We start from the raw sequence: 25786 nt of genomic DNA on the forward strand, positions 1-25786 counted from the left end.
CAAACAGCTCCTACCCTTGGAAAGTTCTTGTAATTTGAACCCATTAATTTGGGTTATCTCATTATACACGATAAAGCTTTCTTCAGCAATCTCACCCCTTGCTTTTTCCTGCAAGACCAATTGCAGTACAGTCGTTAACAGGTCCTATCCTATCAGCCAATCACCCATTCCCACCGCCCTTCTGAGTAACACCCCTCCCCACCCTCTCACTATATATAAGGGTCTGGTGACTTCTGTTTCAGTGTATCTGAAGAAGTGTGCATGCACACGAAAGCTCATACCTATGACAAACTTAGTTGGTCTGTAAGGTGCTACTGGAAGGATTTTTTTAAATATATTTTTTGTTTCCATTAGTTTGGGTCATACCTATTAGATACACACAATATCTATGTGTACACAGTACACAGGTCAGATCTGTGCTTAATAGATAACTACTTTGCACCCATTTGGTGGTTTGGGAGTGTGCAGCTTGTGATTATTGCTGAGCTGAAACAGGGTCTTCGTTGCCAAGGCCGACACCCACCCTTTTGCAACACTTTGTTGTAGTGAAATTGCCACAGTGCCACGAGGAAATGCCCTTGATGTTTTGGCAGCACAGTGACACCCATTTACATGAAGACATGCTTGTTCCTCAATGATGCCCACAAAGGCACATCTGACGACTATACAGCTGTGGCACCATCATTATTCCCGGTTGACTGGGTTTATGTAGTGAAGATGAAAGAAGCCTTTAAAATGGTGTGAAGTCAGGGCTGCAGACAAATATAGGGGATTTCAGGGGACCAGATGCATCTGGGGGAGAAAAGGGGAGCATTTTGGTATTTCACATGGGATGCCAACATGTGCAACTTTCATGTTGTACCTGCTCCTACATTCTAGGATGCTTTCAGTGGAAGAGATCAGATGGAGGCAAGACCATATTTTATTTCCAAAAAAGACATACAAAAAATTTGTGGAAACATAAAATCATAAAAAATGCTATCTCAGGACACTCACTGAACCCAAATTAATCCACATTAACACCAACCAACCACACCCTTCTGAAGACTGTGTGGGATTTTAAAGATATAGCACCCTTTGTCATACCTACTTCTCGCTTTGCTAAATGAAACAAATCACAATGCTACCCTGCACCTATGGATGCACTAAGCCTTGACCAGACTCTCTCAGAAGGCCTGGTCTTCCAGACAGTCCCAGAATATAATCAAACTTTACTTTGGAAGATGTCATCATTTACTGTGTCATCCTCCTTGTCAAGGACTGGTAAGTAGCCACCTTCACGGGGCAAACACCAGCACCAGCCAGCACCAGTGAGGTCCAGAGAGGCAAAGTCGAAGTCAGTCATGTCTAGTGCCCTGAAATCCACAGTGTCCAGCCTGTAATGAATCTCGTTGAGCTTTTGCCAGTATAACCAGGTCATCACCAAACCTACTGCCTGCAAGAAAAGATGGAGACAAAATTACTTGTTAACATGCGTGCGCCTAAAATGCAATTATGATAGGGTATTGTTATGTACTGAGCTGAATCCTAGAACAATAGGATTCAGAATCAGCGGGAGCTACCCAATCCAACTCCAGGTGGAAGTGAATCCGCAACCTGATTGGCCTGCTGGAGCAGCCAATCAGGCGGCTGGCAGAAGTGAATCTGCTACCTGATTGGCCTGTAGGAGCAGCCAATCAGGCTGCAGGCAGAAGTCAATCCACAATATAATTGGCCCACAGGTGTAGCCCTGAAGTAGCCAATCACGCAAGGCCCATTGTGTAAATAATGTATATAAGCAGATGGTTTTGGGAAAAGAGCCATTCGTCTTCTCTTCTTCTCCTTGATGAATATGAGCTGAATAAAGAGCATGAAATTCACTCTCGACTCCGAGTATATTTCAGGTATGTACGTGTATAGCCAGGGTTTCCCTAACACAACAGTGTGGGTATGCATAACCCAAGTGAAGCTGCTTTGATAGAAGAACCTGCAGGGAAAGTTCACAGCAAGTAAGAACCCTCCATCATCCAGCACAGCAGCCAACATGCAAAAGGCAATGGGTCCATTTGGGCTCTCTTGGAAGCTAACCTTATTAGCAGCAGAGGTACCTTTAGTCGGTCCATGCAAAAAAACTAATGCAATTCTAGGCTGCATCAGCAGAAGTCGAGTGTCCAGGTCAAGGGAAGTCATGCTGTTGTTGTTGAGCCGTTTAGTCGTGTCCGACTCTTCGTGACCCCATGGACCATAGCACGCCAGGCACTCCTGTCTTCCACTGCCTCCCGTAGTTTGGTCAAACTCATGTTCGTAGCTTCGAGAACACTGTCCAACCATCTCGTCCTCTGTCGTCCCCTTCTCCTAGTGCCCTCAATCTTTCCCAACATCAGGGTCTTTTCCAGGGAGTCTTCTCTTCTCATGAGGTGGCCAAAGTATTGGAGCCTCAGCTTCAGGATCTGTCCTTCCAGGGAGCACTCAGGGCTGATTTCCTTAACAATGGATAGGTTTGATCTTCTTGCAGTCCATGGGACTCTCAAGAGTCTCCTCCAGCACCATAATTCAAAAGCATCAATTCTTTGGCGATCAGCCTTCTTTATGGTCCAGCTCTCACTTCCATACATCACTACTGGGAAAACCATAGCTTTAACTATACGGACCTTTGTAGGCAAGGTGATGTCTCTGCTTTTTAAGATGCTGTCTAGGTTTGTCATTGCTTTTCTCCCAAGAAGTCATAGTCCCACTCTATTATTCTGCCTTGGTCAGACCGCAACTGGAATACTGTGTCCAATTCTGGGCACCGCAATCTAAGGAGGATGTTGACAAGCTGGAACGTGTGCAGAGGAGGGCAACCAAGATGAGGAGGAACAGTTAAGGACTTTAAAAGTACAAACTTGAATGCCTGGTACAAGGGAGTGTGGTGTGTTGCCCTAGCAGAGAAAATGACTCTCAAATTAACAATGGCAAGAAGAACAAAGCATGAAGATACCTTTGTGGGAGAATTGTGGATCTTCATTTCATTCACAATTCCTCAAAAAACCAGAGATCAGTTTTGTTTATACTAGCTTGTAGATCCCTTAATAACATGTTTTATAGATGTGTAGTGTTATTAGTTGTGATGTATGTGTGAGAATGTAGGTTTTCAAAATGTATTATTATTATTATTTTGGGGGGTCTTTGGGTTGTTGTTTTTTAAGTGAGGTCCCAGGAACTTCAGGTTTATTTTATTTAAATAAGGATCCCGCACAGTTAAAGAACTCCACTTGTGGAAGCTCATTTTTTAAAAAGATTGCTTATATTGCTTAATCACTCTAAAACTTAAGAGAAGCCCGATGTATAATATTAGATTGAAAAAGCACTCCCTTTATAGCCTCTGGAAAGAACAGCCTAGTTTATGATTCAGTCTGTTAACCGTCCCTCTGATGTGATGGTGCACACATCCCAGCTCCCTGAGCAGTGAGAGGTCCAAAGGCAGCACAAGCCTGCTTATATTTACTCAGCAGTAAGTCCCAATGCATTTAATGCAAAACTATGGGTTTGTGCAGCTAGCACAAGCTGGAATGCGCCTGGGTGGGTGAGATTCTGGCTCACATGTCAACTTTAAACCATTGGGTTATGAAGCTGGCTTGTTCAACTAACTACAGCTTGTAATAAATGGCAATCTCTAGTTTACATGAAGTAACAAGCCCGATTCCATGAAAGCAAAACTAACTTCTGTTGAACACATGGGCGTAGGCAGGGGGGGAGGAGGGGGCAGCTGCCCCCCCCTAGAAGCAAAAAAATTAATGTATTTTACAGACCATAACCAGCACTTTTCCCCTCCAAAAACTGAAGTGGAAAGGGCTTTGCTTTAGCAAGAGCAGCTAAGTCTCCGCTTGCTTCGGGGGGGGGGGGGACACAGCAGTAACAAAAACACATCAAATAAATAAAGCAAAGTGGCTACCAGTAGTTAAGCAGTTAAGACAATGGAGCATATATCCCCAGGCAAGATTCGATAGCTGACCATTTCACCCTATTGTTCTTAAGTGGGAGTTGTTAATGAGCATTCAGGAGCATTAAGAGTTCTATTGGCGATTTAATGAGGGTGCAGACTCAGAGGATTCAATTTGACTAAGGTGGCTCTGCAAGGCTAAAAAGAAGTGAATAAAAAAGGGGGGAGGCTGTAGCTTTGACAGACACAGTGATGTTTATAAAAAGCATTGGTGTTCCAGTCTGCCCCTCCTCCTGCATCTGTATACTGTAAATCAGGGGTGGCCACCTCCCAATAGACTCTGATCTACTCAGAGTTTAAAACTGGGGGTGATCTACCCCCTTTTGGGGGGTTCAGGTCAAAGCTGTTGAGTTTTTTTAAAAGGAAGGGAAGCCCTGTTTTTTTGGGTTTAGGTCAAACTTGTTGAGCTTCTTTTAGGAGGGAGGGAGGCCCATTTTTGTTTAGGGCTTCAAGTCATAGTTCAACTTTTTTGAGGGAGGAGGAAAATTTTGGGTGAGCTTTTTTTAGGGGTGCCAGTGACCTACCAGTGATCTACCACAGACATCCAGTGATCTACTGGTAGATCACAATCTACCTGTTGGACGTGCCTGCTGTAAATCAAGCAGAGAGAAAGCTGCTTACAAGGCTCCTGTACATGCAGAGTTCCAGCACCACAGCGTCACCCAGAGGCACCCACAAATATGAGTTATCCCTCTCTCTATTTCTTCCTTCCTTCCTTCCCTCTTCCATCCTTAATAAAATACTCGGGGGGGGCAGATAAGCCCCACATAGAAAGCCCATCAACATGGGGGGATGACTCTTTCAAATACGGTATTTACCAGTAATGGGGGGGGGGGAGGCACCTAGGCCTCTAGGAGTTGGCTGCTATGCCTAGGAGTAGGACAATTCAAGAAAGCAGAACGATGCATATGGTATGGTAATATATCAATAGAATCATAGAATTGTAGTCGGAAGGGACCACAAGGGTCATCTAGTCCAACCCGCTGCAATGCAGGATTTTTTCCTAAGGTGGGGCTTGAACCATGGTTGAAATATTATGCTGATATGCAGCAACGCCTCGGAGCCGTCGTGGCTGCGGCCATGCCTTGCCCTGCCCTCGCCCGCCCTTCCACCCCCTCTCGCCTGCCCGACCCTCCTGTCCTCTTGCTGCAGAGTTCCAGCATCACAGCGTCATCCAGAGACACCCACAAATATGAGTTATCTCTCTATTTCTTCCTTCCCTCCCTCTTCCATCCTTAATAAAATACGGGGGGGGGGCAGATAAGCCCCACATAGAAAGCCCATCAACATGGGGGGATGACTCTTTCAAATACGGTATTTACCAGTAATTGGGGGGGGGCACCTAGGCCTCTAGGAGTTGGATGCTATGCCTAGGAGTAGGACAATTCAAGAAAGCAGAATGATGCATATGCTATGGTAATATATCAATAGAATCATAGAATTGTAGTCGGAAGGGACCACAAGGGTCATCTAGTCCAACCCCCTGCAATGCAGGATTTTTTTCCTAAGGTGGGGCTTGAACCATGGTTGAAATATGCTGATATGCAGCAACGCCTCGGAGCCGTCGTGGCTGCGGCCGTGTCTTGCCTCGCCCTCGCCCGCCCTGCCACCCCCTCTCGCCTGCCCGACCCTCCCGTCCTCTCCAGCCAAGCAGGGTAGCCGCCAACGCTACCAGCCCCAGAAGCACAAGGTGGCTGCTGCTGCCGCCGCCACGATGTCATCAGGCCCACTGGCCATTTAGCCCCGCCCACTTTGTGGCCCCTCCCCTTCCGTGCCTTGGCCCCGCCCCTGAACGACCATGGCTTGGCCCCCCCCCCCTAGTTTTGATCCTGGCTACGCCCTTGGTTGAACACTTTCCCCAAGGAGTAGGGGTGTGGAAGCTCAAGACTTGCTTGGGTTTGTAACAGCTCACAGACGTAGCATTTAACCATGGTTTACTATTACATGCGAATGCAACTACTTGCTTCACTGGGATTTATTTCTATGACATCACATCGATGGACTGCTGACATCACTTTGATGGACAGTTCTGCGGGCACAGTGGATCCCTGCACTCAGCAGAATTCAACACCTTCATTTCCCATCAGCTAATGAGCAGGGAGAGTGCAAATTCTACTTGCTTCAGATGTGCACACAGCCAATCCTGTGGGGAACCATGTGTGCACCATGTAGTCTATTCCTGCAGAAAGCTGTTCAAATCTGCTTGGTTTGGCTGTGTGCACCTGGCTGGACTGATCCCATGCGCTCATCAGCTGATGGATGGGGAGTTCAATCCTGCTCGGTCACTAACTCCCTTCACCCCCGCTAGCTAACTTTGACCGGTAGGTGGACTCGCCCACCTCTCAAATCTTGCCAGCCTGTCAAAGTTGGCCTAGGTGCAGGGGGGCAGGTAATTAAATATCTGGCCCATGGGGCCGAGAAGGTTTCCCATCCCTGTACTACAGTATACTGTCAGAATAACTGTAATAACTACACAAGTTATAATAGTAATATTTCCTGCCCACCCTTCACCATGTGATCCCAGGTTGAGCTGCAACAATTTAAAAATACAGTATTAAAATTAGGTAAAACTAAATGAGTAATAGTGCAATGCTATGCATAGGAGCCAACTCCTGGAGGCCGAGGAGTCTTTGCCTTCCCCAATAAAATATTTGGGCATTGCCATTCAAATGGTGTGCATGCACTGCGTCATGTGATTGATTATGCAGGGTGGGGCTTACCGGCCTCCCCAATATTTTATTCCAGTTGGCACCCCTTATGCTATGCATGTATACTCTGAAGGAACCTCCTTGTGTTCAGCAGGGCTTACTCACTGGTGTGCTTAGGATAGGACTGCAGCCTGTGGTATAATGCTTGGGTTGGATTATGGCCTGCTCAGCCATGAAGCTCACTTCACAGGGTTGTTGGGAGGATAAAATGGGGAGGAGAACCATGTACACTACCTTGAGGAAAAGGTGGTATATAAATGTGATTTTTTTTAAAAAAAAATTAAATTTAACAAAAGCTCCGCTTCAGTGTATAATATGCCAGACATTAAGAGCTGAGGCAGTGAGACAGCACCTACTGTTACTTATGACAGTAAAGAAGGATTAGACAAATTCATGGAGGATATATTATATATATTCGTGTGTATACAAATGAAAGCTCATACCTAGAAAGTTTATACTTAGTTGGTCTTTGAGGTGCTACTAGAATTAATAAAAAAATAATATTTTTTGGGGAAAGATTCTTCTAAAGACTGTCTTAAGACAAAAAGACTTGATTCTCTTAAGGGAGTTCTTTTTGGATCATCTATTTTTTTAAAAAATCTTTCATCTTGTTATTTTTTATGACTATGACAGACCATCATGGCTACCTATCTGAATCATGGAGGATAAGTGTGCCATGATAGCTATGCTCCTGTTCTACTGCTGGAGGCATTACGTCTTCAAAGACAGTATCTGTTTCCAGGGATCACAAGTGAGCGCATGGTTGTAGTCAGGTCTTGCTGGTGGGCAAGTGAGCACAGGATGATGCATGAAATTGACCTTTGCCCAGATCCATCAGCCAGTCTCTTCTCGTGTTCCTGCATTCCAAGCCTAATAGGAGGATGCAGACTCCTGAAAACAGGTAGGTTCCTATTATGTGGGCTGCTATTCATAACATAGATAACCATCTGGAGAAGCGCCGACAGAGCCTGAGATTCCAGCAACTGCCAGATCACCCCAAAAAGCTATAAACTGGGCCTTTGTTATTTCAGATCGAGAGAGCGCTCAATATGGTATATTGTGAGCAAAAAAAATGCATTCATTAGTGACAAGTTTTCATTTTCATTTGCAAAGTGGGCTTATTTATAACTTTCTGCTTCCACCTGATATCTCCCTTGATAATGGTCCCAATGCAGCAATTGTAAGCAATATACTGAAACAAGAGAATGTGTTCTGTTCTTCAAAAAACAATCAGGTAGAAGCTGTTAGCTAGGAAACAGATGCTGATGATAAATAATGATTGTAAGAGCATTAATCAGCACCATCCTGTGTGCACTAGGAACAGCAGGCATTCAGGAAAAAATCAGTGAAGTTGCTTGATTTGCATTAACTCCTTGATCACTCCAATGGCAGCTTATTTGCAGGAAAACAGCTTGAACCAAATTCAATGAAACTATGGCATACAGCAGACACGTCTCTTCTCCCTCCCCCAGATATATTATTTAAGAGTCACTGCCACCCATTATATGTGTGCTCATAATTTTAGCCCATAAAATTTTAGCTTACAATTTTATGGTTCTGAGATCAGACAGGTGGTGTGCATGTTTGCATGTGTGTGCTTTAAAAATCTGCAGTGCCCCTTTGACTGCACAATCTTAGCCAGGGAAAAAATCACTAAGTGTTCGCAGCAGTCTATCATGCTGCCCTCAAGTCTCTTAAAAGTTGTCCTGTATCTCCAGGTAATGACAGTTTTTTGATACCACCAGCTGTGATGAAGGGCAGCTGTGATGACAATTGTGTTTGGCCCAACTTCATTCAGCTTTTCAACCTAGTGAGGTTCACATAAAAGGCACCAACTATTTCTACTTACAAAGGGTAGTTGGGGATTTTATGGTAATTGTCCCTGGAAAATCACCCTGCCTGGTTTTCTTTTCTTTTTCTTTTGCCTTAAAAAAACCTTTGAAAATTGCAGTAAGTTGCACTGCTGCCATAATAAACATACCCCAAACTAAAGCCAATCCCTGCAGCCTCTCATTCTTATGAAATACTGCTCTACTTATAAGCCCTTCCAACTCTAAACCTCAGTGGGTAGCACCAGCAACCCGGACATTATTGGTGGTGGTACTCTGTGAATGCTGCCTTAGTAGGGTCTTTGATTTGAAAGATGGGATATAAAGAAACAAGCATCTGCAACATGATTTTGGAGTTATGGATGATGACATTGTATTGCTAGCACATCTATTTGCATACCTGCTGTTCTCCTAAGAAATTATTCCTGGTGTGGTAGGTCTTTGGAATCAGCAAGTTTGGTGCTGTGCTGAATTACCCAATAGGCAGACCACACATAACCTTAGGGATCCAGCAAAGCAAAAAAAGGAGAAAATTCTGAAAGAATTTGACCTATTATAAATAAAGCGGCATAGTATGAAGTAATCACCATGGGGAAAATCAGAACTCTGCTAGATTTCCTTATACTCCACACTCCTCCCACATTCTTTGGTCCTCTTTTTATTACTAATATCCACCTAAACCAGGGAGACATTAACAAAATAATGCAAATTGGATCCTGTCATGTGCTGCACATGACATACAAGCACGCACATTTCAGCACACATGTAAACTTTGTCATATATATATATATATATATATATATATATATATATATATATAGTATTGATTTTATATTGAATTACATACAGGGGTGGGGCACCATAATATTTTCAGTGCTTAGGACCTCTAAAGGTCTTTATAGAGATTCAGGGCAGATAAAATAAAGTCTTCATGAAGTGCATAGCTACCAGTAAATGGAACTTGCTCCCACAGAGGGCAGTGATGGCCACCAACCTCGATGTGTTTAAAAGATGATTCAACAAATTCATGGAGGAGGAGAGAGAGCTCTCGTTGGCTAATAGCAATTCTGCCTTCATAGTTGGAGGCAGCAATGCTTCTGAATATCATGTGATTGAAACCACAGGTGGGGAGGGAGGGAGTGCTCTTGCCTTCCAATCCTGCTTGCAGGTTTGTCATGGGGGAATCTGGTTGGCTACTCTCGAGAACAGGATGTTGGGCTAGGTGGGCCACTGGCCTGATCCAGAAGACCCTCCTTAAGTTCTTATTTCTCAATTTGGCTCTGGTTTGGTGAGATGCTTTCAAGCAACAGTCCATTTTGAGATTAATACCATAGATGGCTCCCAGACAGGACGGTCACTGGTGAAGATAGATTTGTGCAATGCATACAAGCTCAATTTGCTAGCTCAGAAGTATCTACGTGTAACCGTGTTGGGTTGTTTTTTTAGCATAGCAATTCTCAAGGGTCTGAGTTGCCTAACTTTAGATTGAATAAAATAATTTGAATTAAATCGAATGAAGCTGTGAAGCTGTGACACACCGACTGCTAATTTGCTCCAGGTGCTGTAAGTACAGCTAGAAATTAGCATTTGGCTAGAAAACACAACTGTGTCTATAATGTGACCACCCATCTACGTGGAGATGTCACAGCAGAGGAGAAACACCCACAGTGTGGTCTAAACCAGTGTTTCCCAACCTTGGGTCCCCACCAGTTTTCGGACTACAATTCCCATCATCCCTGACCACTGGTCTTGCTAGCTAGGGATGATGGGAGTTGTAGTCCAAAAACAGCTAATGACCCAAGGTTGGGAACGCTGGGTCTAAACAGATGCATGCAAAATTGTAGTTTCTGCTTGAGGCATGTTATGTGCTCTCCATGAACAATGAGAAAATGCAGCTTCCCTACTCAGGCTCTTCTTAAGTCTTAATCTGGCTCTGGGTTGGTGGGATACTTTCAAGCAACAGCGTGTTGACAGATATTGCCATAGATTCTAATGGCTCAATTTAGCTACGTTTCATTTCTAAAGGGCTCTCACTGCTGTTTCTTCAGAGCTACTGAACTGTCACTTTCTTGAAAATTTGATTTATACCAATCACGATTAGTGTCAATATGAAGAGAACTAAGTGACAAGAGCAATATTTATTAAGTTAAGCTGAACAATTTCTGTTTCGTGTTGGCTTTGTTGTGTATAAGCAATACTAATGGCTTTCTTTAGTGCTAATCAATCTGGTAAACAGCCTTGTAAACTGCAATGGGCAAAGAGAAGAATTTATATGAAGTGCTCTATCAATTAGACAACACTGTCTCTGTTAATTGCAAAGGAATATATAGAAGTCAGGAGATGGGCTGAATAATTAGCTGCTGACAGGCATATCCACTTAACTATGGATTAACAGGTGAATGTTTTCACTGACAAATCAATTTACACCCGGGAGAAGCTGGGATACACTCTTATGATAGTCACTGAATTCTCTGTGATAGTTCAAGTCATAAAAATGGCATCTGGTTTTACATTACCCAGTTGAAAATAAACAATGGTGTGTCAAGATGAAAGCTCTTAAAGCTACCATGTGCTCCTCTGGTCCCATTTTGTAAAGCATATGTGTGAGACGACTGCAGTAGTGCTGTGCACTGGGCTTGTGTATTGCAGGACATAAGAGCGTCCTGGATCAGGCCAATGGCCCATCTGGTCCAGCATCCTGTTCTCACATGGGCCAACCAGATGCCCTTGGGAGCAGAACATGAGCAGAAGACCACTCTCCCCCTCCTGCGGTTTCCAGCAACTGGCATTTGGAATCATTGCTGCCTCCAACTATGAAGGCAGAGCCGAGCCATTGTGGCGGAATTTATCACATCCTCTTTTAAAGCCATCCGAGTTGGTGGCCATGAGTTTGAGTGTTATGAGAGGGAGAAATAACTTTTCTCTGTCTACTTTCTCCATGCCAGGTAGCATTTTATAAACTTCTATCCTGTTGTATCCCTTATATCAAAGCGATGCAAGGGAGCCATTATTGCCTGTAGTGTGCAATACGCCATGCTGCTGTCTCAAGTCAAACACTGGTGACAATGGTGAGAAAAAAAGGCGGTTTGGTGGGCCTAATCCAGCCCATTGGCTGTAGGTTCACCACCACTATTTTAAGCTGTATGCAGTTGTGCACAGCATTTACCGAAGACATAAAACTGAAAATAAGGCAAGCTGCTGGGATTTTTTAAAAAATATATATAACTGTTTCCCCTTCATCCCTCAGTTTCTCTCCTCTTCTCTCCCCTATACTGTCCCCCACGATGGGGGAGCTCCAGGTGCCATCATAAGGCCCAACTGCTGGCTTGTAGCTGTGGTTGTTGTTGTTTAGTCGTTTCCGACTCTTCGTGACCCCATGGACCAGAGCACGCCAGGCACTCCTGTCTTGCACTGCCTCCCGCAGTTTGGTCAAACTCATGTTCGTAGCTTCGAGAACACCGTCCAACCATCTCGTCCTCTGTCATCCCCTTCTCCTAGTGCCCTCAATCTTTCCCAACATCAGGGTCTTTTCCAAGGATTCTTCTCTTCTCATGAGGTGGCCAAAGTATTGGAGCCTCAGCTTCATGATCTGTCCTTCCAGTGAGCACTCAGGGCTGATTTCCTTAAGAATGGATAGGTTTGATCTTCTTGCAGTCCATGGGACTCTCAAGAGTCTCCTCCAGCACTCTTACCAAAAGAGAACCATCTCCCTTGCAAAAAATTACCGTATGAAGGATGCCAGCATAATGGATGGGATCAGTTTGAGATTAACCAGCAGAGGAACACTGGCAATTCAACAGACCACTGTGGGGAACAGACACTGCTCCCCTTGTTTTCACCTCCCTAACCTGCTACCCAGTCTGCCCAGTTTGCATGAGTGTTACCCAGCAAGATGAACACTCTGCTTCACTTCCTCTAATTTTAGGGATGGATTTTGATGACTTGGAGAGAACACAGAGAAAAGCTTTAAAAACATTTTCTTCCTTTTTTTGTTTTGTTAACATTTATACAGTCAAAGTGCACTGAGTCTTCTGATGTGTGAAGACCAAAAGGCCAGAAATTGTTTTTACTGTCCTATAATATTAATAAAGCATCCAGAATATGCTTTTCTCTGAAGCCATGCAGATTCTGGCTAATGCAGTAAAGGTAAAGGGACCCCTGTCCATTAGGTCCAGTCACAGATGACTCTGGGGTTGCGATGCTCATCTCGCTTTATTGGCCAAGGGAGCCGGCGTACAGCTTCCAGGTCAAGTGGCCAGCATGACTAAACCACTTCTGGCAAACCAGAGCAGTGCACGGAAACACCATTTACCTTCCTGCCAGAGCGGTACCTATTTATCTACTTGCACTTTGACGTGCTTTCGAACTGCTAGGTTGGCAGGAGCACGGACCAAGCAACGGGGGCTCACCCCATCATGGGGATTTGAACCGCCGACCTTCTGATCAGCTAGGCTCAGTGGTTTAGACCACAGCGCCACTCGTGTCCCTTGGCTAATGCAGTGTAAGTTATTATTGCTGCATCTGAATCATCTACTTAACAAAACTATATTGACATTTGAAGGAAGAAAGCTCAAGTTTGTGTATCTTGGCAAAACCATCACTCTTTATTTTTTTTGCTTAGTGTGAATAATGTGTTTATTGAAGCAATGGATGGTTTTCAGTTTTATGGGGTGCTAAAGAGCATTCATTTCCTTCTTTTAAAACACTTTGTTTTTGTAAATGATATGCTAAGTGCCTCCCTGTCACTTAGCAACCTTCCCTGATTTTCAGAAAGTCTTATTTGAGGATTATAAATGGATGTTAATCAGCTGGGGGGGGGGGTTGGGGGGTTGCTATGGCTGGAGGGGGCTTTGTGTGCTTGGGGGGCAGCACTTCCTCTTCAGGCAAAGAGACATTTCACCTGCTTACATTAAAGGGAAGAGAAGCAGTGAATTGGAGGAGGATGACATTCCCCTGCTTGATCACAGCAGCCATTGCAAAGGGAGAGGGCAGCTCTCTTTTCAGCTCTGCCGAAAGACCCCCAACTTCTCCTCTCATTTCTGCTCCAGCTGGTCTTTGAAAGAATTCTGTTACTAGGAATCAGTGCCTGGGTTTTCTTTTTTCCTCTGCTCGCCCAGTCCCTTTTCCTTTTGCGGAAGTCCGAGCAGGGATTGTCCAGCACTGGCATCTGTACCCTGTCCTGGAGGCTCTTTCTGGCTGAAGAGTGGGATAGAAATAATTCAAAAAGTAGGAATTAAGGGGCACTCCACCAAGTAGGTTATGCTATCCAATGCGGCCAGGGAGTGGCCTCACTGATTAGCTTCCAGAAAAATGCCAGCTAGCATTATGGCTTCCGTTTCAAACTAGAGCTCAAAGCCAGTGCAGTCCATGGCTCTCTTCCCGAACTGCTCAATGCTTGGAGTTCCCTAGCTAGGCTGGAGCCCTGGCTTCCCTCAGCACTCTAGCTAGCCAACCTGCAAGGGCCAATCCTGGTGAACCCAGCTGCGCCTTTTACCAACTGCAACTGGTTTGACAGCTATGGCCATTCCTGGACTTGGAAAACTTCGGCCCTCCAGATGTTTTGGACTACAATTCCCATCATCCCTGACCACTGGTCCTGTTAGGTAGGGATCATGAGAGTTGTAGGCCAAAACATCTGGAGGGCCGCAGTTTGGGGATGCCTGCTCTAACCACTATGCCACAACTGGCTCTTTAGGATAGTTAACAACACACATGATATGCGTGCTTGCCACCAACATCATCATCATTCATCAGTGTGAAGAGCCTGCAGCCTCTGACTCTCGTGTCCCAATCCCTGTTGGATACAAAGGTTGTGGCACTAGCTCACTGGAAGGAGTCTGTGGACACATAAGAAAAGGTTGTAGGGCTCCAACCACATATAGGATTTCCCAAGGCAGAATAAAGCAGTATTATGACTTCTCTTATGTTAGTTTCCTAGAGATGAAGAGACAGTGCTGTTTTCTGAGGGGTAACAGATTGGAAACACAACTGAAAGCTAATGAAATATGCCATGACTGTTACAAATGGAGAATTAATCATAAGTGGCTGTTAAACAGTAATGAGAGCTTTTTTGGGCACATGATTGAATAATTTTATGATATATGAACTAGAAGTATGATAAATTATCTGCATTGATCAATTATCTATGTATCTGAATACGCCTTTAAAATAAGTTTTACTAGATATGAAGGTTAGAATCTAGGAAACTTTATTTCCAGGAGCAATAAAACAGAAAGCAACAGCAGGAAGCTTTTGATTAAAGGTACAGGAGACCTGCAAAACCTCAGATGTGCTTTGCCTACCCACTCTGGATAAATTAGAGTGCAATTGGGGTTTATTGCAACCCATTTTCAGTGCCACAAAAATCAAGTTGAAAAAACATGGAAGGAAACTCTGACAATTTTTCCATGTTGCTATCTGGAGTCTCTGAAAAAATGAGGTAAGGATCAGAATTCCAGAGGAAGAAACCAGCGTGTGTCAGTTAATGGAAATAGCCATACTGAATAATTTGGTGAGGGGCTGAGAGATTATAGTTATAATGATTTTTTAAAAATAAAATAAAATCAGAAGTGGTTGACCTGCATTGTCATATGGGTCAATTAAGTTAGATGTGGATGCTGATTTTTGGGTAGTAGTAGTAGTAGTAGTAGTAGTAGTAGTAATAATAATAATAATTTCATCAACACCCCAACCATCTGGCTTAATTAATGCAGAATTTTGTCGGAATGTAGTTTCATGGTGATCTATAGTAAAGAAGGAATATCTTCACCTCTGTTTGGGAGGAAAACACACACCTCTGAATAGCCATCCAGGAGCAACACAATGTTTATTACATACCTGTGGAAACAGCAGAGAGCAAACAATTCCAAAAGTGGCTTCAAAATTGTCTTTAAGCCACAATCCGACCGCATGGATGCAGCCACGTACATGAATCGTGGCCACCAGCTCCAGGCGCTACAAAGAGAACAAATCACATTAAAGGCAATATTTCGAGTCTGAGTAACTCCCTCAGCTCTCCTTGTAAATTACACGAGACTAACAGGGATCTCATGGGACTACCAAAAACCAATTGGTATTATGCGTTTTGATTCCAACATAGCAAGTCAAAAACAGTGTGCCTTGGAATCCCAGTTGCTGGGAATTGCAGGCGGGGAGAGAGCTGCTGTTGAGCTCCATTCCTGTTTGTGGGCTTCCGCTGGGGGCACCTGGTTGGCCACCATGAGAACAGGAGGCTGGACCAGAAGGGACTTTGGCCTGATCAATTTATTTACAATTTTTAAACAATCCAACAACATTTCAAATTTAGCAATCAGTCATTCCACCTACGACTTCCCCTCCCTCCCTCCCTCCCTCCCTCCCTGGTTCCCTCAAAATTTCAATTTATGCTGCATATTATAGTTACTCTATACCTTCACCTTATCTCCCAATAAAAACAAAAAGTTCGCCCCCACTGCTCTTCTTACTCAAATCCTATTTGCGTTCTAACTTTTCTTACACTGAGTTTTTAAGTATTTTGCAAACATTTTCCACGTCTCTTCTTACATTCTTATTCCAGAAGCCAGCCAGATGCCGCAATGGGAAGCTCACAAGTAAGACACGAGTTCCAGCTCATGATCCCTGGCACCTGGTACTCGAGACCTCCTAGTGGGGGGAGGCCACAGCCATTGGTAGCCTTGTCCCCCATGAATTTGTCTAGCTTGCATTCAATGCCAACCAAGATAGCTGCCCATCTTGTGGTAGCAAATTCCATACCTGAACTATGTGCTGTGTGAGGAAGCCTTGCCTGTCACCTGTCCTTAAGCTCTCTCTACTCAGCTTCATTGGGTGAGGACTCCCTTACTCCCCCCCTCGTCTGCCCCACAAAGGACAACCTCCTCCCTCCACAAATGTCTGCTACCCAATGCCTGGCTCAGCCCTCGGGTACCTTAAAAATTGTTTGTTACCTCTTTATTTAGAGTCTTGTATCCACACAGTGTGTTAATGACTTCTCCTGGGGCCTATTAAGAGAGGGAGAAGAAGATCCAAACTCAGTGCAAGTGGATAGTGGGTTTGTTGTTTTTAAAAGTCACAAGAAAGGTAAAAGAGGGTAGGATTCTCTCTCTTTCTCTTAAGACTTTTCACCAGACCACAAAAACTGTTGACAAACCAAGCCACAAAAGAGTTTAATATTGGCCACCCTCTGGCCTTTTGAACACTTGCATTTGGAGAGTCGGAACTTTGCACTGAAAGCACCTCAGACTCTGCAGCAGCTTTTAAGATGGCTGAAGTCTCCTTTAGATATATTTCAATCCCCTGACCCCCGGTTGTCACGGCGGTGGGGAAATGGGTATAACTGCCACTTTGCAAAATTCCAAGCAGTGAAGGGGGGTGGGGACAGACTCAAGGCACATCAAGTGTACATGGGGAAGGGTCTCATTTTTCAGCCTTTGCTCCATTTGCTAAGGTAGATCTATTCACTTCCAATATGCCAACTCCATTCACAGAATCATCAAACTCTATCTACTCCAAACTCCTTCTATTCATTCAAGGAGAAGGCTGACATATGGCCCGTCTGCATTAGAAATTTGAACTATTATAACAAAGAATCCTGGGAGCTATAGTTTGTTAAGAGTGCTGGGAGCATTTATTAGAGGTCTCCTAACAACTAAGATCATGGCCACTGGTCCCATCACCTCCTGGCAAATAGAAGGGGAAGAAATGGAGGCAGTGAGAGATTTTACTTTCTTGGGTTCCATGATCACTGCAGATGGTGACAGCAGTCGCGAAATTAAAAGACGCCTGCTTCTTGGGAGAAAAGCAATGACAAACCTAGACAGCATCTTAAAAAGCAGAGACATCACCTTGCCGACAAAGGTCCGTATAGTTAAAGCTATGGTTTTTCCAGTAGTGGTGTATGGAAGTGAGAGCTGGACCATAAAGAAGGCTGATCGCCAAAGAATTGATGCTTTTGAATTATGGTGCTGGAGGAGACTCTTGAGAGTCCCATGGACTGCAAGAAGATCAAACCTATCCATTCTGAAGGAAATCAGAACAGATCGTGAAGCTGAGGCTCCAATACTTTGGCCACCTCATGAGAAGAGAAGAGTCCCTGGAAAACACCCTGATGTTGGGAAAGATTGAGGGCACTAGGAGAAGGGGACGACAGAGGACAAGATGGTTGGACAGTGTTCTCGAAGCTACGAACATGAGTTTGACCAAACTGCGGGAGGCAGTGGAAGACAGGAGTGCCTGGCGTGCTCTGGTTCATGGGGTTACGAAAAGTCAAACACGACTAAACGACTAAACAACAACAACAACAACTATTAGCATCCTTGACAAACAACAGCTCCAAGGATTCTTTGGGGGAAGCCCTTTAAATGTATAGTGTGGACCTAAGTAGCTGGGTAGGTGGTGAGTTGTGATTCTCTCTCTCTCTTTTATATAAAAAAACAATTTATATACCACTTAACCACAATAGTATCTAAGTGGGTTACAAAGATACTATACAAAAAAATAAAGATCAGTTAAAAATACAAATTCCAACTTCAATTAAAATGCCTGCTGGAATAAAAACAGTCTTCAGTAGGTGCCAGAACTTCTGTAGGGAGGGCCCTACTGAACCTCAGCTCTAAAGGAGAGCCATAAAATTGGGCCCACAAAGCTCCTAGAGTCTAGTGGATATGAGCTATACATCTGATCATCTACCATAATTCCTTATACCCCAGCCCAAAGAAATGCAAATTGCGTGTTTTGATCATTTTCTTTCTCCTCCATGCCTTCAAGGCAGACTTAATTTTCATTTGCAGACACTGTCATTCTGACTGAAAAGGTTTTCCATAAATAATGATGTGTGACGTCTTTGCATAATCCTGTATTCCTTTTGACTCTTGCGGAACACAAGGCCCAGGAACTGAAGACCCAAGTCATGACAGGGCCTCCAGAAGGCAAAGGAATCGCTTTCCATTGATTTCCTTTGTAGTAGAGCCAAACAGAGCAGTAATATCAGTCCTCCTCATAGTAAAACTGAGGAGTTCTGAAGAACAATAAGTCTAGAAGTGATTTTCCCCTTTTCCTTTTTACTTACCACCATAGAACACGATTGAAATGCTCTTGGGCCTAATGCATAAATGTGAAGTGACTGCAAATTCCTATCTGGGTTACATTTCAGGCAATTGTCCCCTCTCAATGGCATTTAACCTAGAGGCAAAGAAGGGAGGTGTGGATCCCAAGGCCAAAATGAAAGCAATTTCATTAAGGTTGTATCCTAGCAGGGGAAAGTTCAGGCATTGGTTCAGGGTAATTGTTACCCTGGCAATTGCAGTAACTGAAATGCTTTATTTACCATAAGCCACGGGTGATATTAAATATGAAAGGTAGCATTTGGTTGACTAAGAAGGTGGGAGGCAGCAACAGAAGAGAGGTTTATAAAATTATGAAATGTGTGGAGAGATAAATTCTTTCCTCGTGCTACAATTTGCCACAGATGAGAAGGGAGTGATGTGGGCCAGCCAGAGGGGCTAAGAAGGGGCTGAAGCAAGCATTTAGGGTTTAAGAGCTGTGTAAGGAATAGGCCTATGGTGTTCCACACAGCTGGCTGTGCTGTCATGCCCTTGTGGCAAGATGGTGAGGGAGGCACTCAAAAGCAATGACTTGTCTGATGGGAAGCTTGGAGGAGACTGAAACCCTATAAAGCACAGTGGCTTCTCCTCTGCAATCCCTGAGTCTACGTCAGTGCCATATGAGATACCCTCTGAGAAAACAACTCTGGGTTCTTCACCCTCCAGAGTTAATGTAGATCAGCTCAGACTCCTTCACTCATGATCAAATTGTGGATGACTTGATTTCTGAGGCAAAGGACAAAATTCCACACCCCATTCAATATACAAAAGCTGAGCAGACTGGCAACTGAACCTTGGTGACAGGCACAAGGCAGGGCCCCCAAAGCAGGCCATCTTCTCCAACATCTTGTTGCTCTCCCCACACCCTGTCAGCATCTGACAACTGAGGTGCCCCCTCCCCGATTAGTGGCAGGTCCTGAAAACTGATGCCGTGATATATACTGACCAGCACCAAGTGTGGTGTAGTGGTTAGAGTGTCAGGCCCAGGACCTGGGAGTCCAGGGGTCAAATTCCTACTTAGCCAGTCTAACATATCTTGCAGGGATGTTGTGAGGATAAAATGGAGGGGGAGGAGAACCATACACTCCACTGTATGCTCCTTGGAGGAAAGGTGGGATATACGGTAATTGTAAAACAATAATAATATAGCACCTTAAGATCTGAAGGTAGGTTGGTGTGACTGCTTAGAACACTGTGGTTGAGCAAGGGACTGGAAGGTGGCACAGGCCACCACATCCAGCTGCTTATAGCCACTGTAAGGGTGGCCCTCCATGCTCCCTGCTGCATTTTCCACATAGGATCTTAGGCACATAGTGCAAAACTAATCAAGCAGTTTAATTATTTTACACAGAGAAAAATACCTATATAATCAATGTGGTCTCCTCCCTAGGTCTCATATGTCAACATGGTGACTTGCTGTCTCCTTCGGCCTCCACACTGTGCACTCTCAAATCTGTTGCAGCGCATGCAATGAATTGTTCAGAAAGTGTTCTAAGGAGCTTGTTTCTTGTGTGACACGACCAGCACATATACTTCTCCAACAATGCACCCACCACAGGCTTTTCTGGTTTCATGCCAGATGACAGACCTTCCAACTCCATTCTTTTAAGTATAGTGAAGAAGATGGAGTGACAATCAAACTTGCTTTTCAGTTCTATAGAAACCAGATGTCACACCTCAACCCAGCTCAGAATGGCATTAAATGGACCAAATGGTCTTTCTGCAAGACTTTTAACCAGTGCTATTTTCCTAGAAAAAGAGGTGCTGGAACTTACCATGAACACCTTCCTCATTCTCTTAGAATGGCAATGGTGTCCATCTGAAAGGTGTCGGAACTGAGTTCTGGCCAGTTGCAGCTGAAAAAAAAGCTCTGATTTGAACAATAGAATCCTTGGGCCTTAGCACTGCCAGGTAGCAATAGGAAGACCAGGAAGCCTGTACTGTTCCCTCATGATGCATATCATCAGATATCATTCCCTTGGACACAAGATGCATAGGAAACTAAGATTATTTCCATTCTAACAGCAGAAATGATGCTTCTTTGTTCTTTGGATTCCAAATGAGCATGTCCTTTTTCTTAATGAATCTCATTGCTCCAGAAAATTCAATAGTTCCAACCCTTTAGGCAAGCCAGTTATAGCCTCTGAAAACCAAAACCAAATCAAATTGCTTGTATATATATCACATAAGTTGTATACTGAATTTGCTTATCATGTTATATTTTTGCAGAAGCCAACCACTATCAGTCATGTATATGCATGAATGCAGACTGTGCTTAATGTTTGATGGATCAGTAATCTTCTAAATTGCATCTTCTAATGATGCTTTGCTCACCTGGTGAAACACTTGGACTGGAACAGAGCTAGGCAACTAACTCGTAAGCCACAATTTATTTGATCTCTCTGTGGGCATTCATTGCTAGTGATCACTGCCAAGTGCTGGAACAGGTCTTGGACAACATGTACTTCCTTGCCATCAATTTTCACTGCTTTCTCTGATCCCAGAGTCACAGCTCTATTCTTCTTTAAAAAGACACAAATATGGGCTAATTTCCCAGTCATGTTCCTCAGTATTCATGAATCAGTATCCTGGCTATATTACACCCATGCCACCCAGCACTTACTCTCACTCAAGTGACAATGTTGTTCTGGTTTTAGCATTGCAAGGATGGTCTGTGTAGCTGAAACATCTTTGTCCATGCACAAACACGAGGTCTCAAACTGCAGTTCCCTTGCGGAGGCAATTTCATCCACAAGGGGGCTTGCCAGCAGCCACACTGCACCCAAAGCAGGGCTGGCCCAAGATAAAGTCCAGGCAAGTGGAGCACACAACAAAGAGTCAGGTGAGAGGCAAAGTCAGGGCAGTTCCGTGGTCAATTTTCACACAGGCAGGAGATTCAAAAGCAGGCAGAGCACAGAGCTGGTAAATATACATTGTTCCAGAAGTTATTCAAGTCCAGCACTGGGTTTTTTTAAAAGCTAGAGCTACTGGCTGAGTCATGACAGTAGGGGAGGCCACTAAAATTTTGCATGGACTCACTTAGGCACTGTCAATGACTAGATCAACCATAGAACTTTGTTCATACCACATCCTTATGCTAAGGCCCAGCTGTGCTGGACTCCCAAGATTCCCCCCAAAGTGATTATTTCTTCTGTCGACAAAGGGCCCTCCTGAAACACTGAGTAGAGTCATATTCCGGAGATGAACACATAACTGCTTTGGTGAATAGAGTTTCATTTGCTACTACTGTGTGTAAATACAGCTTAAGACCTTTAGGTGTGTTTTTCTGCCCTTGAATGCAGAATTTGCAAAATTCAGCACTGTAAAGGACATCTTTCTCTTTCTCTTAGCCTCTGTCCTATCCAGGGGATCCACTGGTCACCAATGGAGGTGGAGGCCAGACCAAAGTTGGGGAGACTCTTCACCATAGCTGCCAAGTTATCCCTTATTTTAAGGGATTTTCCCTTATGCTGAATAGGCTTCCTCGCGAGAAAAGGGAAAACTTGGCAGCTATGCTCTTCACTGAGCAGCTGCAGTTGCATATATCACCACATGGGGCAATAGTCAGCAATTCCTGATACCTGCTTCTTAATGGTACCACTTGCAAAGCAAAGCAGTAAATTGGTATATGATACACTTCTGTTAATAATTGAATTATTTGCACACCCATTTTAAAATGGAACAACAAAAACCAAATTAACCAGAAGTGTACTTTTAGATTTTATTACTCCCCCCACCACAAACATAGTTGTATTCATATCACAAAATTAGCACCTTGGTATAATAATAATAATAATAATAATAATAATAATAATAATAATAATAATAAATTATTTATACCCTGCCCATCTGGCTGGGTTTTCCCAGTCACTCTGGGTGGTTTCCAACAAAAGATTAAAAATACATTAAAACATCAGTCATCAGTATTAAAAAATAAAACCAAAATATTATTTTTAAAATATATATAAATAAATCAAAGTTAGAATTTCTCCTTTGATATTACCCAAAAAAACAAAAACAAATGGGGCATAACATGCAGGCATAACAAATTAACCCCCAAAGCCTCATTTGACCCCATAACTTGGTGTTCAGGAGGTCAATGTTGAACAGCTCATTTTTCTGAACATTTTTGTTCAAGACACATTTGCACTGTCGTTTTGTCTTTTCTGCCCTGGACTACTGTGTTAAGGGCTAGTTCTGCTGTAGGGGTCTGATCTAGAGACAACACACTTCCCAGCCAGCTGCTATTGCAAGCCCATCAGTTGGAGATCTCAGAAGACAAACGGAAAAATGTTTGAATGTGCTACTGGTCTCAGGTGTTCTGTTTCCTCCAAAAAGATATTGCCTCTTTTCCCCATTGTTAGAATGATGCCTTTAGGTGTGAGAGTCACATTAAGCAATGAAGTCCCTTACCAATAATTCGCCATTCCTAAGTGCTTAAAGAAGAACACTCCAGAAAATAAGACTGAGCAGAACTAACACAGTTACAAATTCCCTCGGTGGTACTCTGCTGCCATTTTGAACATCAATGGGCATAGCAGAAAAAAATCAGATTTGCCTTCCATGAAGAGTTCCAATGCCTTTAAATATATAATGTATCAATGAGTTTTAGATGTTTTAATCTATGTGTAATTTATTGCTGTAAATAACTTTGAATTACTTTTCTTTTAAAAAAAGCAACTAAGTTTAATTATTACTAATACTAATAATGTGCAATGCAAAAAATTCTTAAAGGGCTGGCAGCAAAGTGGCAGGCAGTATATTTTTATTCACTGATTTTCCAAGTGTGTGATTCCAGACAGCTAGCCTTGGAGAAAGGCAGATTTCAATTCAGGGGGTGGTAGAAAGAATATTGGATTGTCAAACTGATTGTATTGGATATCTAAGACTTGTGGACAAATTATTCATTAAAAAAACCCAATTAGTTGAGGTCCTCCAGGTTATATATTTCCCATGTGACCAATGGCTTTGAACGTAATGCATCCCAGATCTGGTGAATACATTTCTGTCCCTAGGAAGTGACTATTGAATACGCTTAAAATATCTCATACTTCCTCACCTGACTAAAGCCAGATATCATAATCGTCATACCAATGACAAACTTAGTTAGTCTCTAAGGTGCTACTGGAAGGATTTTTTATATTTTGTTTCAACTGTTCTGTGAGTTAGGTTAGGCTAAGAGAACACAGTGACTGGCCCAAGATCACCCAGTGAGTGTCGTGGCTAAGTGGGGTTTCAAACTCTGGTCTCTCAGATCATGGTCCAACACCCTAACCATTATGCAACACTGTGTCTCTGGAGTTGAGAGGGTGTGGGTAATGCCAGCCTCCCTAATGTAGCCCAATGTTGTTACAGCAGATGGATGGGAGCTTATAGTGTATGACAACCTTACAGTAGAGTAACATGTTGTTTGGAGAACTCAGCAATGGCCAGAGGATTGGAGAAGATCAGTCTACATCCCTATCCCAAAGAAGGGCAGAGCCAAAGAATGCTCCAACTACTGCACAATTGCGCTCATTTCACACGCTAGCAAGGTTATGCTTAAAATTCTACAAGGCAGGCTTAGGCAGTATGTGGACCGAGAACTCCCAGAAGTGCAAACTACAATATTGTGCTAGATGGAAAACACAGAGTGCAACATAGGAAGGGGCAGCTGAGCCACTTTTGCAATTTTCCATCTAGCACAATATTGTAGTATTGTCAACATTGGCTGGCAATAGCTCTCCAGGATTTCAGATGCCAAAATCTTTTCCCAACCCTACCTTGAGATGCCAGGGATTGAACCCAATACCTTCTGCATGCAAAGCACTTGCTCTATTTTATTCATTTGTTTGCATATATTATTGCATATACACCCCACCTTTTCCTCCAAGGATTTCATAATCAGTTATTATTATTTGTACCCCACCCATCTGACTGGGTTGCCCCAGCCACTCTGGGCAGCTTCCAGAATATATAAAAACATAGTAAAACATTAAATCTTAAAAAGCTTCCCTATACAGGGCTGCCTTCAGATGGCTCCTAGAAGTGATATAATTACTTTTCTCCTTGACATCTGATGGGATGTCATTCCACAAGGTGGGTGCCACTACTGAGAAGGCCCTCTGTCTGGTTCCCTGTCGCTTCACATCTCGCCGTGTGGGAACCACCAAAAGGCCCTCAGTGCTGGTTTTCAGTGTCCAGGCTGAACGATGAGGGTGGAGACATGGTTTGCCCCCTCTTCTGTTAATCCCCAAAACAACCCTATGAGGCAGAGGCTAGGCTCAACAGGCCCAAGGTCACCCAGTCAGCTTCATGGCTGAGTGGGGGATTTGAACCCTGGTCTCCCAGGTCTGGGTCTGACACTCTAACCATCACAACAGGCAGGCTCTCTGAAGGGAGCTTCCAAGTTCTTCTGAGGCCCATCTAAAAAATCCACTCCCCACCCTCATGAATGGAGAAAGCTGCCTTTGGTCTAGCATAGCATTGCCTGCACTGACTGGCAGCAGCTCTCCAGGGTATCAGGCAGGGAATCTCTTCCAGGCATATCTGAAGGTGCCGGGGATTGAACCCGAGGAAAAGCAGATGGCCTGCCACTGAGCTACAGGCCCTCTTCTTAAATGAACGGGAGCAAGAGTGCCATTCACAGCCCACAAGGGTGATCCAGTCCTGCAACTGTGATAAAGCTGAGTTTGGAAGCAGGATCCCACCCCCAAACCTAGAAGGAAGAGGCTCCCTCTGTCTTGCAATCTGTTACACCTCTACCACCACTAGCCTGCCTAATGTTTGCCAAGCACGTGGATCCTTGGACAAAAGGTCTTACTGAACTGTACACAGCAATTGTGTAGCAGGGATCACGTGCACCCAGAGAACTGCACATGGAGGGGACTGACAATGTGATTTAAAACCCCAGCAATACCTCCCCTCGTGTGCCTTTCATGCACCAGCTTGACATCCCGCAGCACTCTGAATCACAGAGGATAAAACCCAAGGAAACTCAAGTCAAAAGCAATGGCAGAGCTGTGCCGGCTCCCACAGAGAGGTGAAAAACACAGCACTTTCACTGGCTCCCACAGAGAGGTGAAAAAAACAGCCACATATTCAGAGCTCTTGCTACTTCTAACCTCCATGGGACTTAATCTTCATTACAAGCCCATGGAGTTTTAGCCTGCACTGAAAACAACTTTATCTTGGAGGCAGAGTGACCAAGCG

General features: G+C 43.9%; 1 protein-coding gene across 2 annotated transcripts in view; it reads right to left on the reverse strand.

The window, feature by feature from the left end:
* Window positions 1-906: 906 nt before the first annotated feature.
* The window catches only part of LOC118086970 (tetraspanin-15), a 76012-nt gene continuing 51132 nt past the window's right edge, over window positions 907-25786 (reverse strand). For both annotated transcript variants that reach the window (XM_035119098.2, XM_035119097.2), the window contains 3 exons: window positions 16442-16495; window positions 15336-15452; window positions 907-1435 (listed from right to left, as the gene is read on the reverse strand). In XM_035119098.2, the coding sequence (XP_034974989.1) occupies window positions 1205-1435; window positions 15336-15452; window positions 16442-16495 (402 nt within the window). In that variant the 3' untranslated portion in view covers window positions 907-1204. The remainder of the gene's footprint in view (window positions 1436-15335; window positions 15453-16441; window positions 16496-25786) is intronic.

Source organism: Zootoca vivipara, chromosome 6, assembly GCF_963506605.1.
Source record: "Zootoca vivipara chromosome 6, rZooViv1.1, whole genome shotgun sequence".
In the NCBI taxonomy this organism is placed as follows: Eukaryota; Metazoa; Chordata; class Lepidosauria; order Squamata; family Lacertidae; genus Zootoca; species Zootoca vivipara.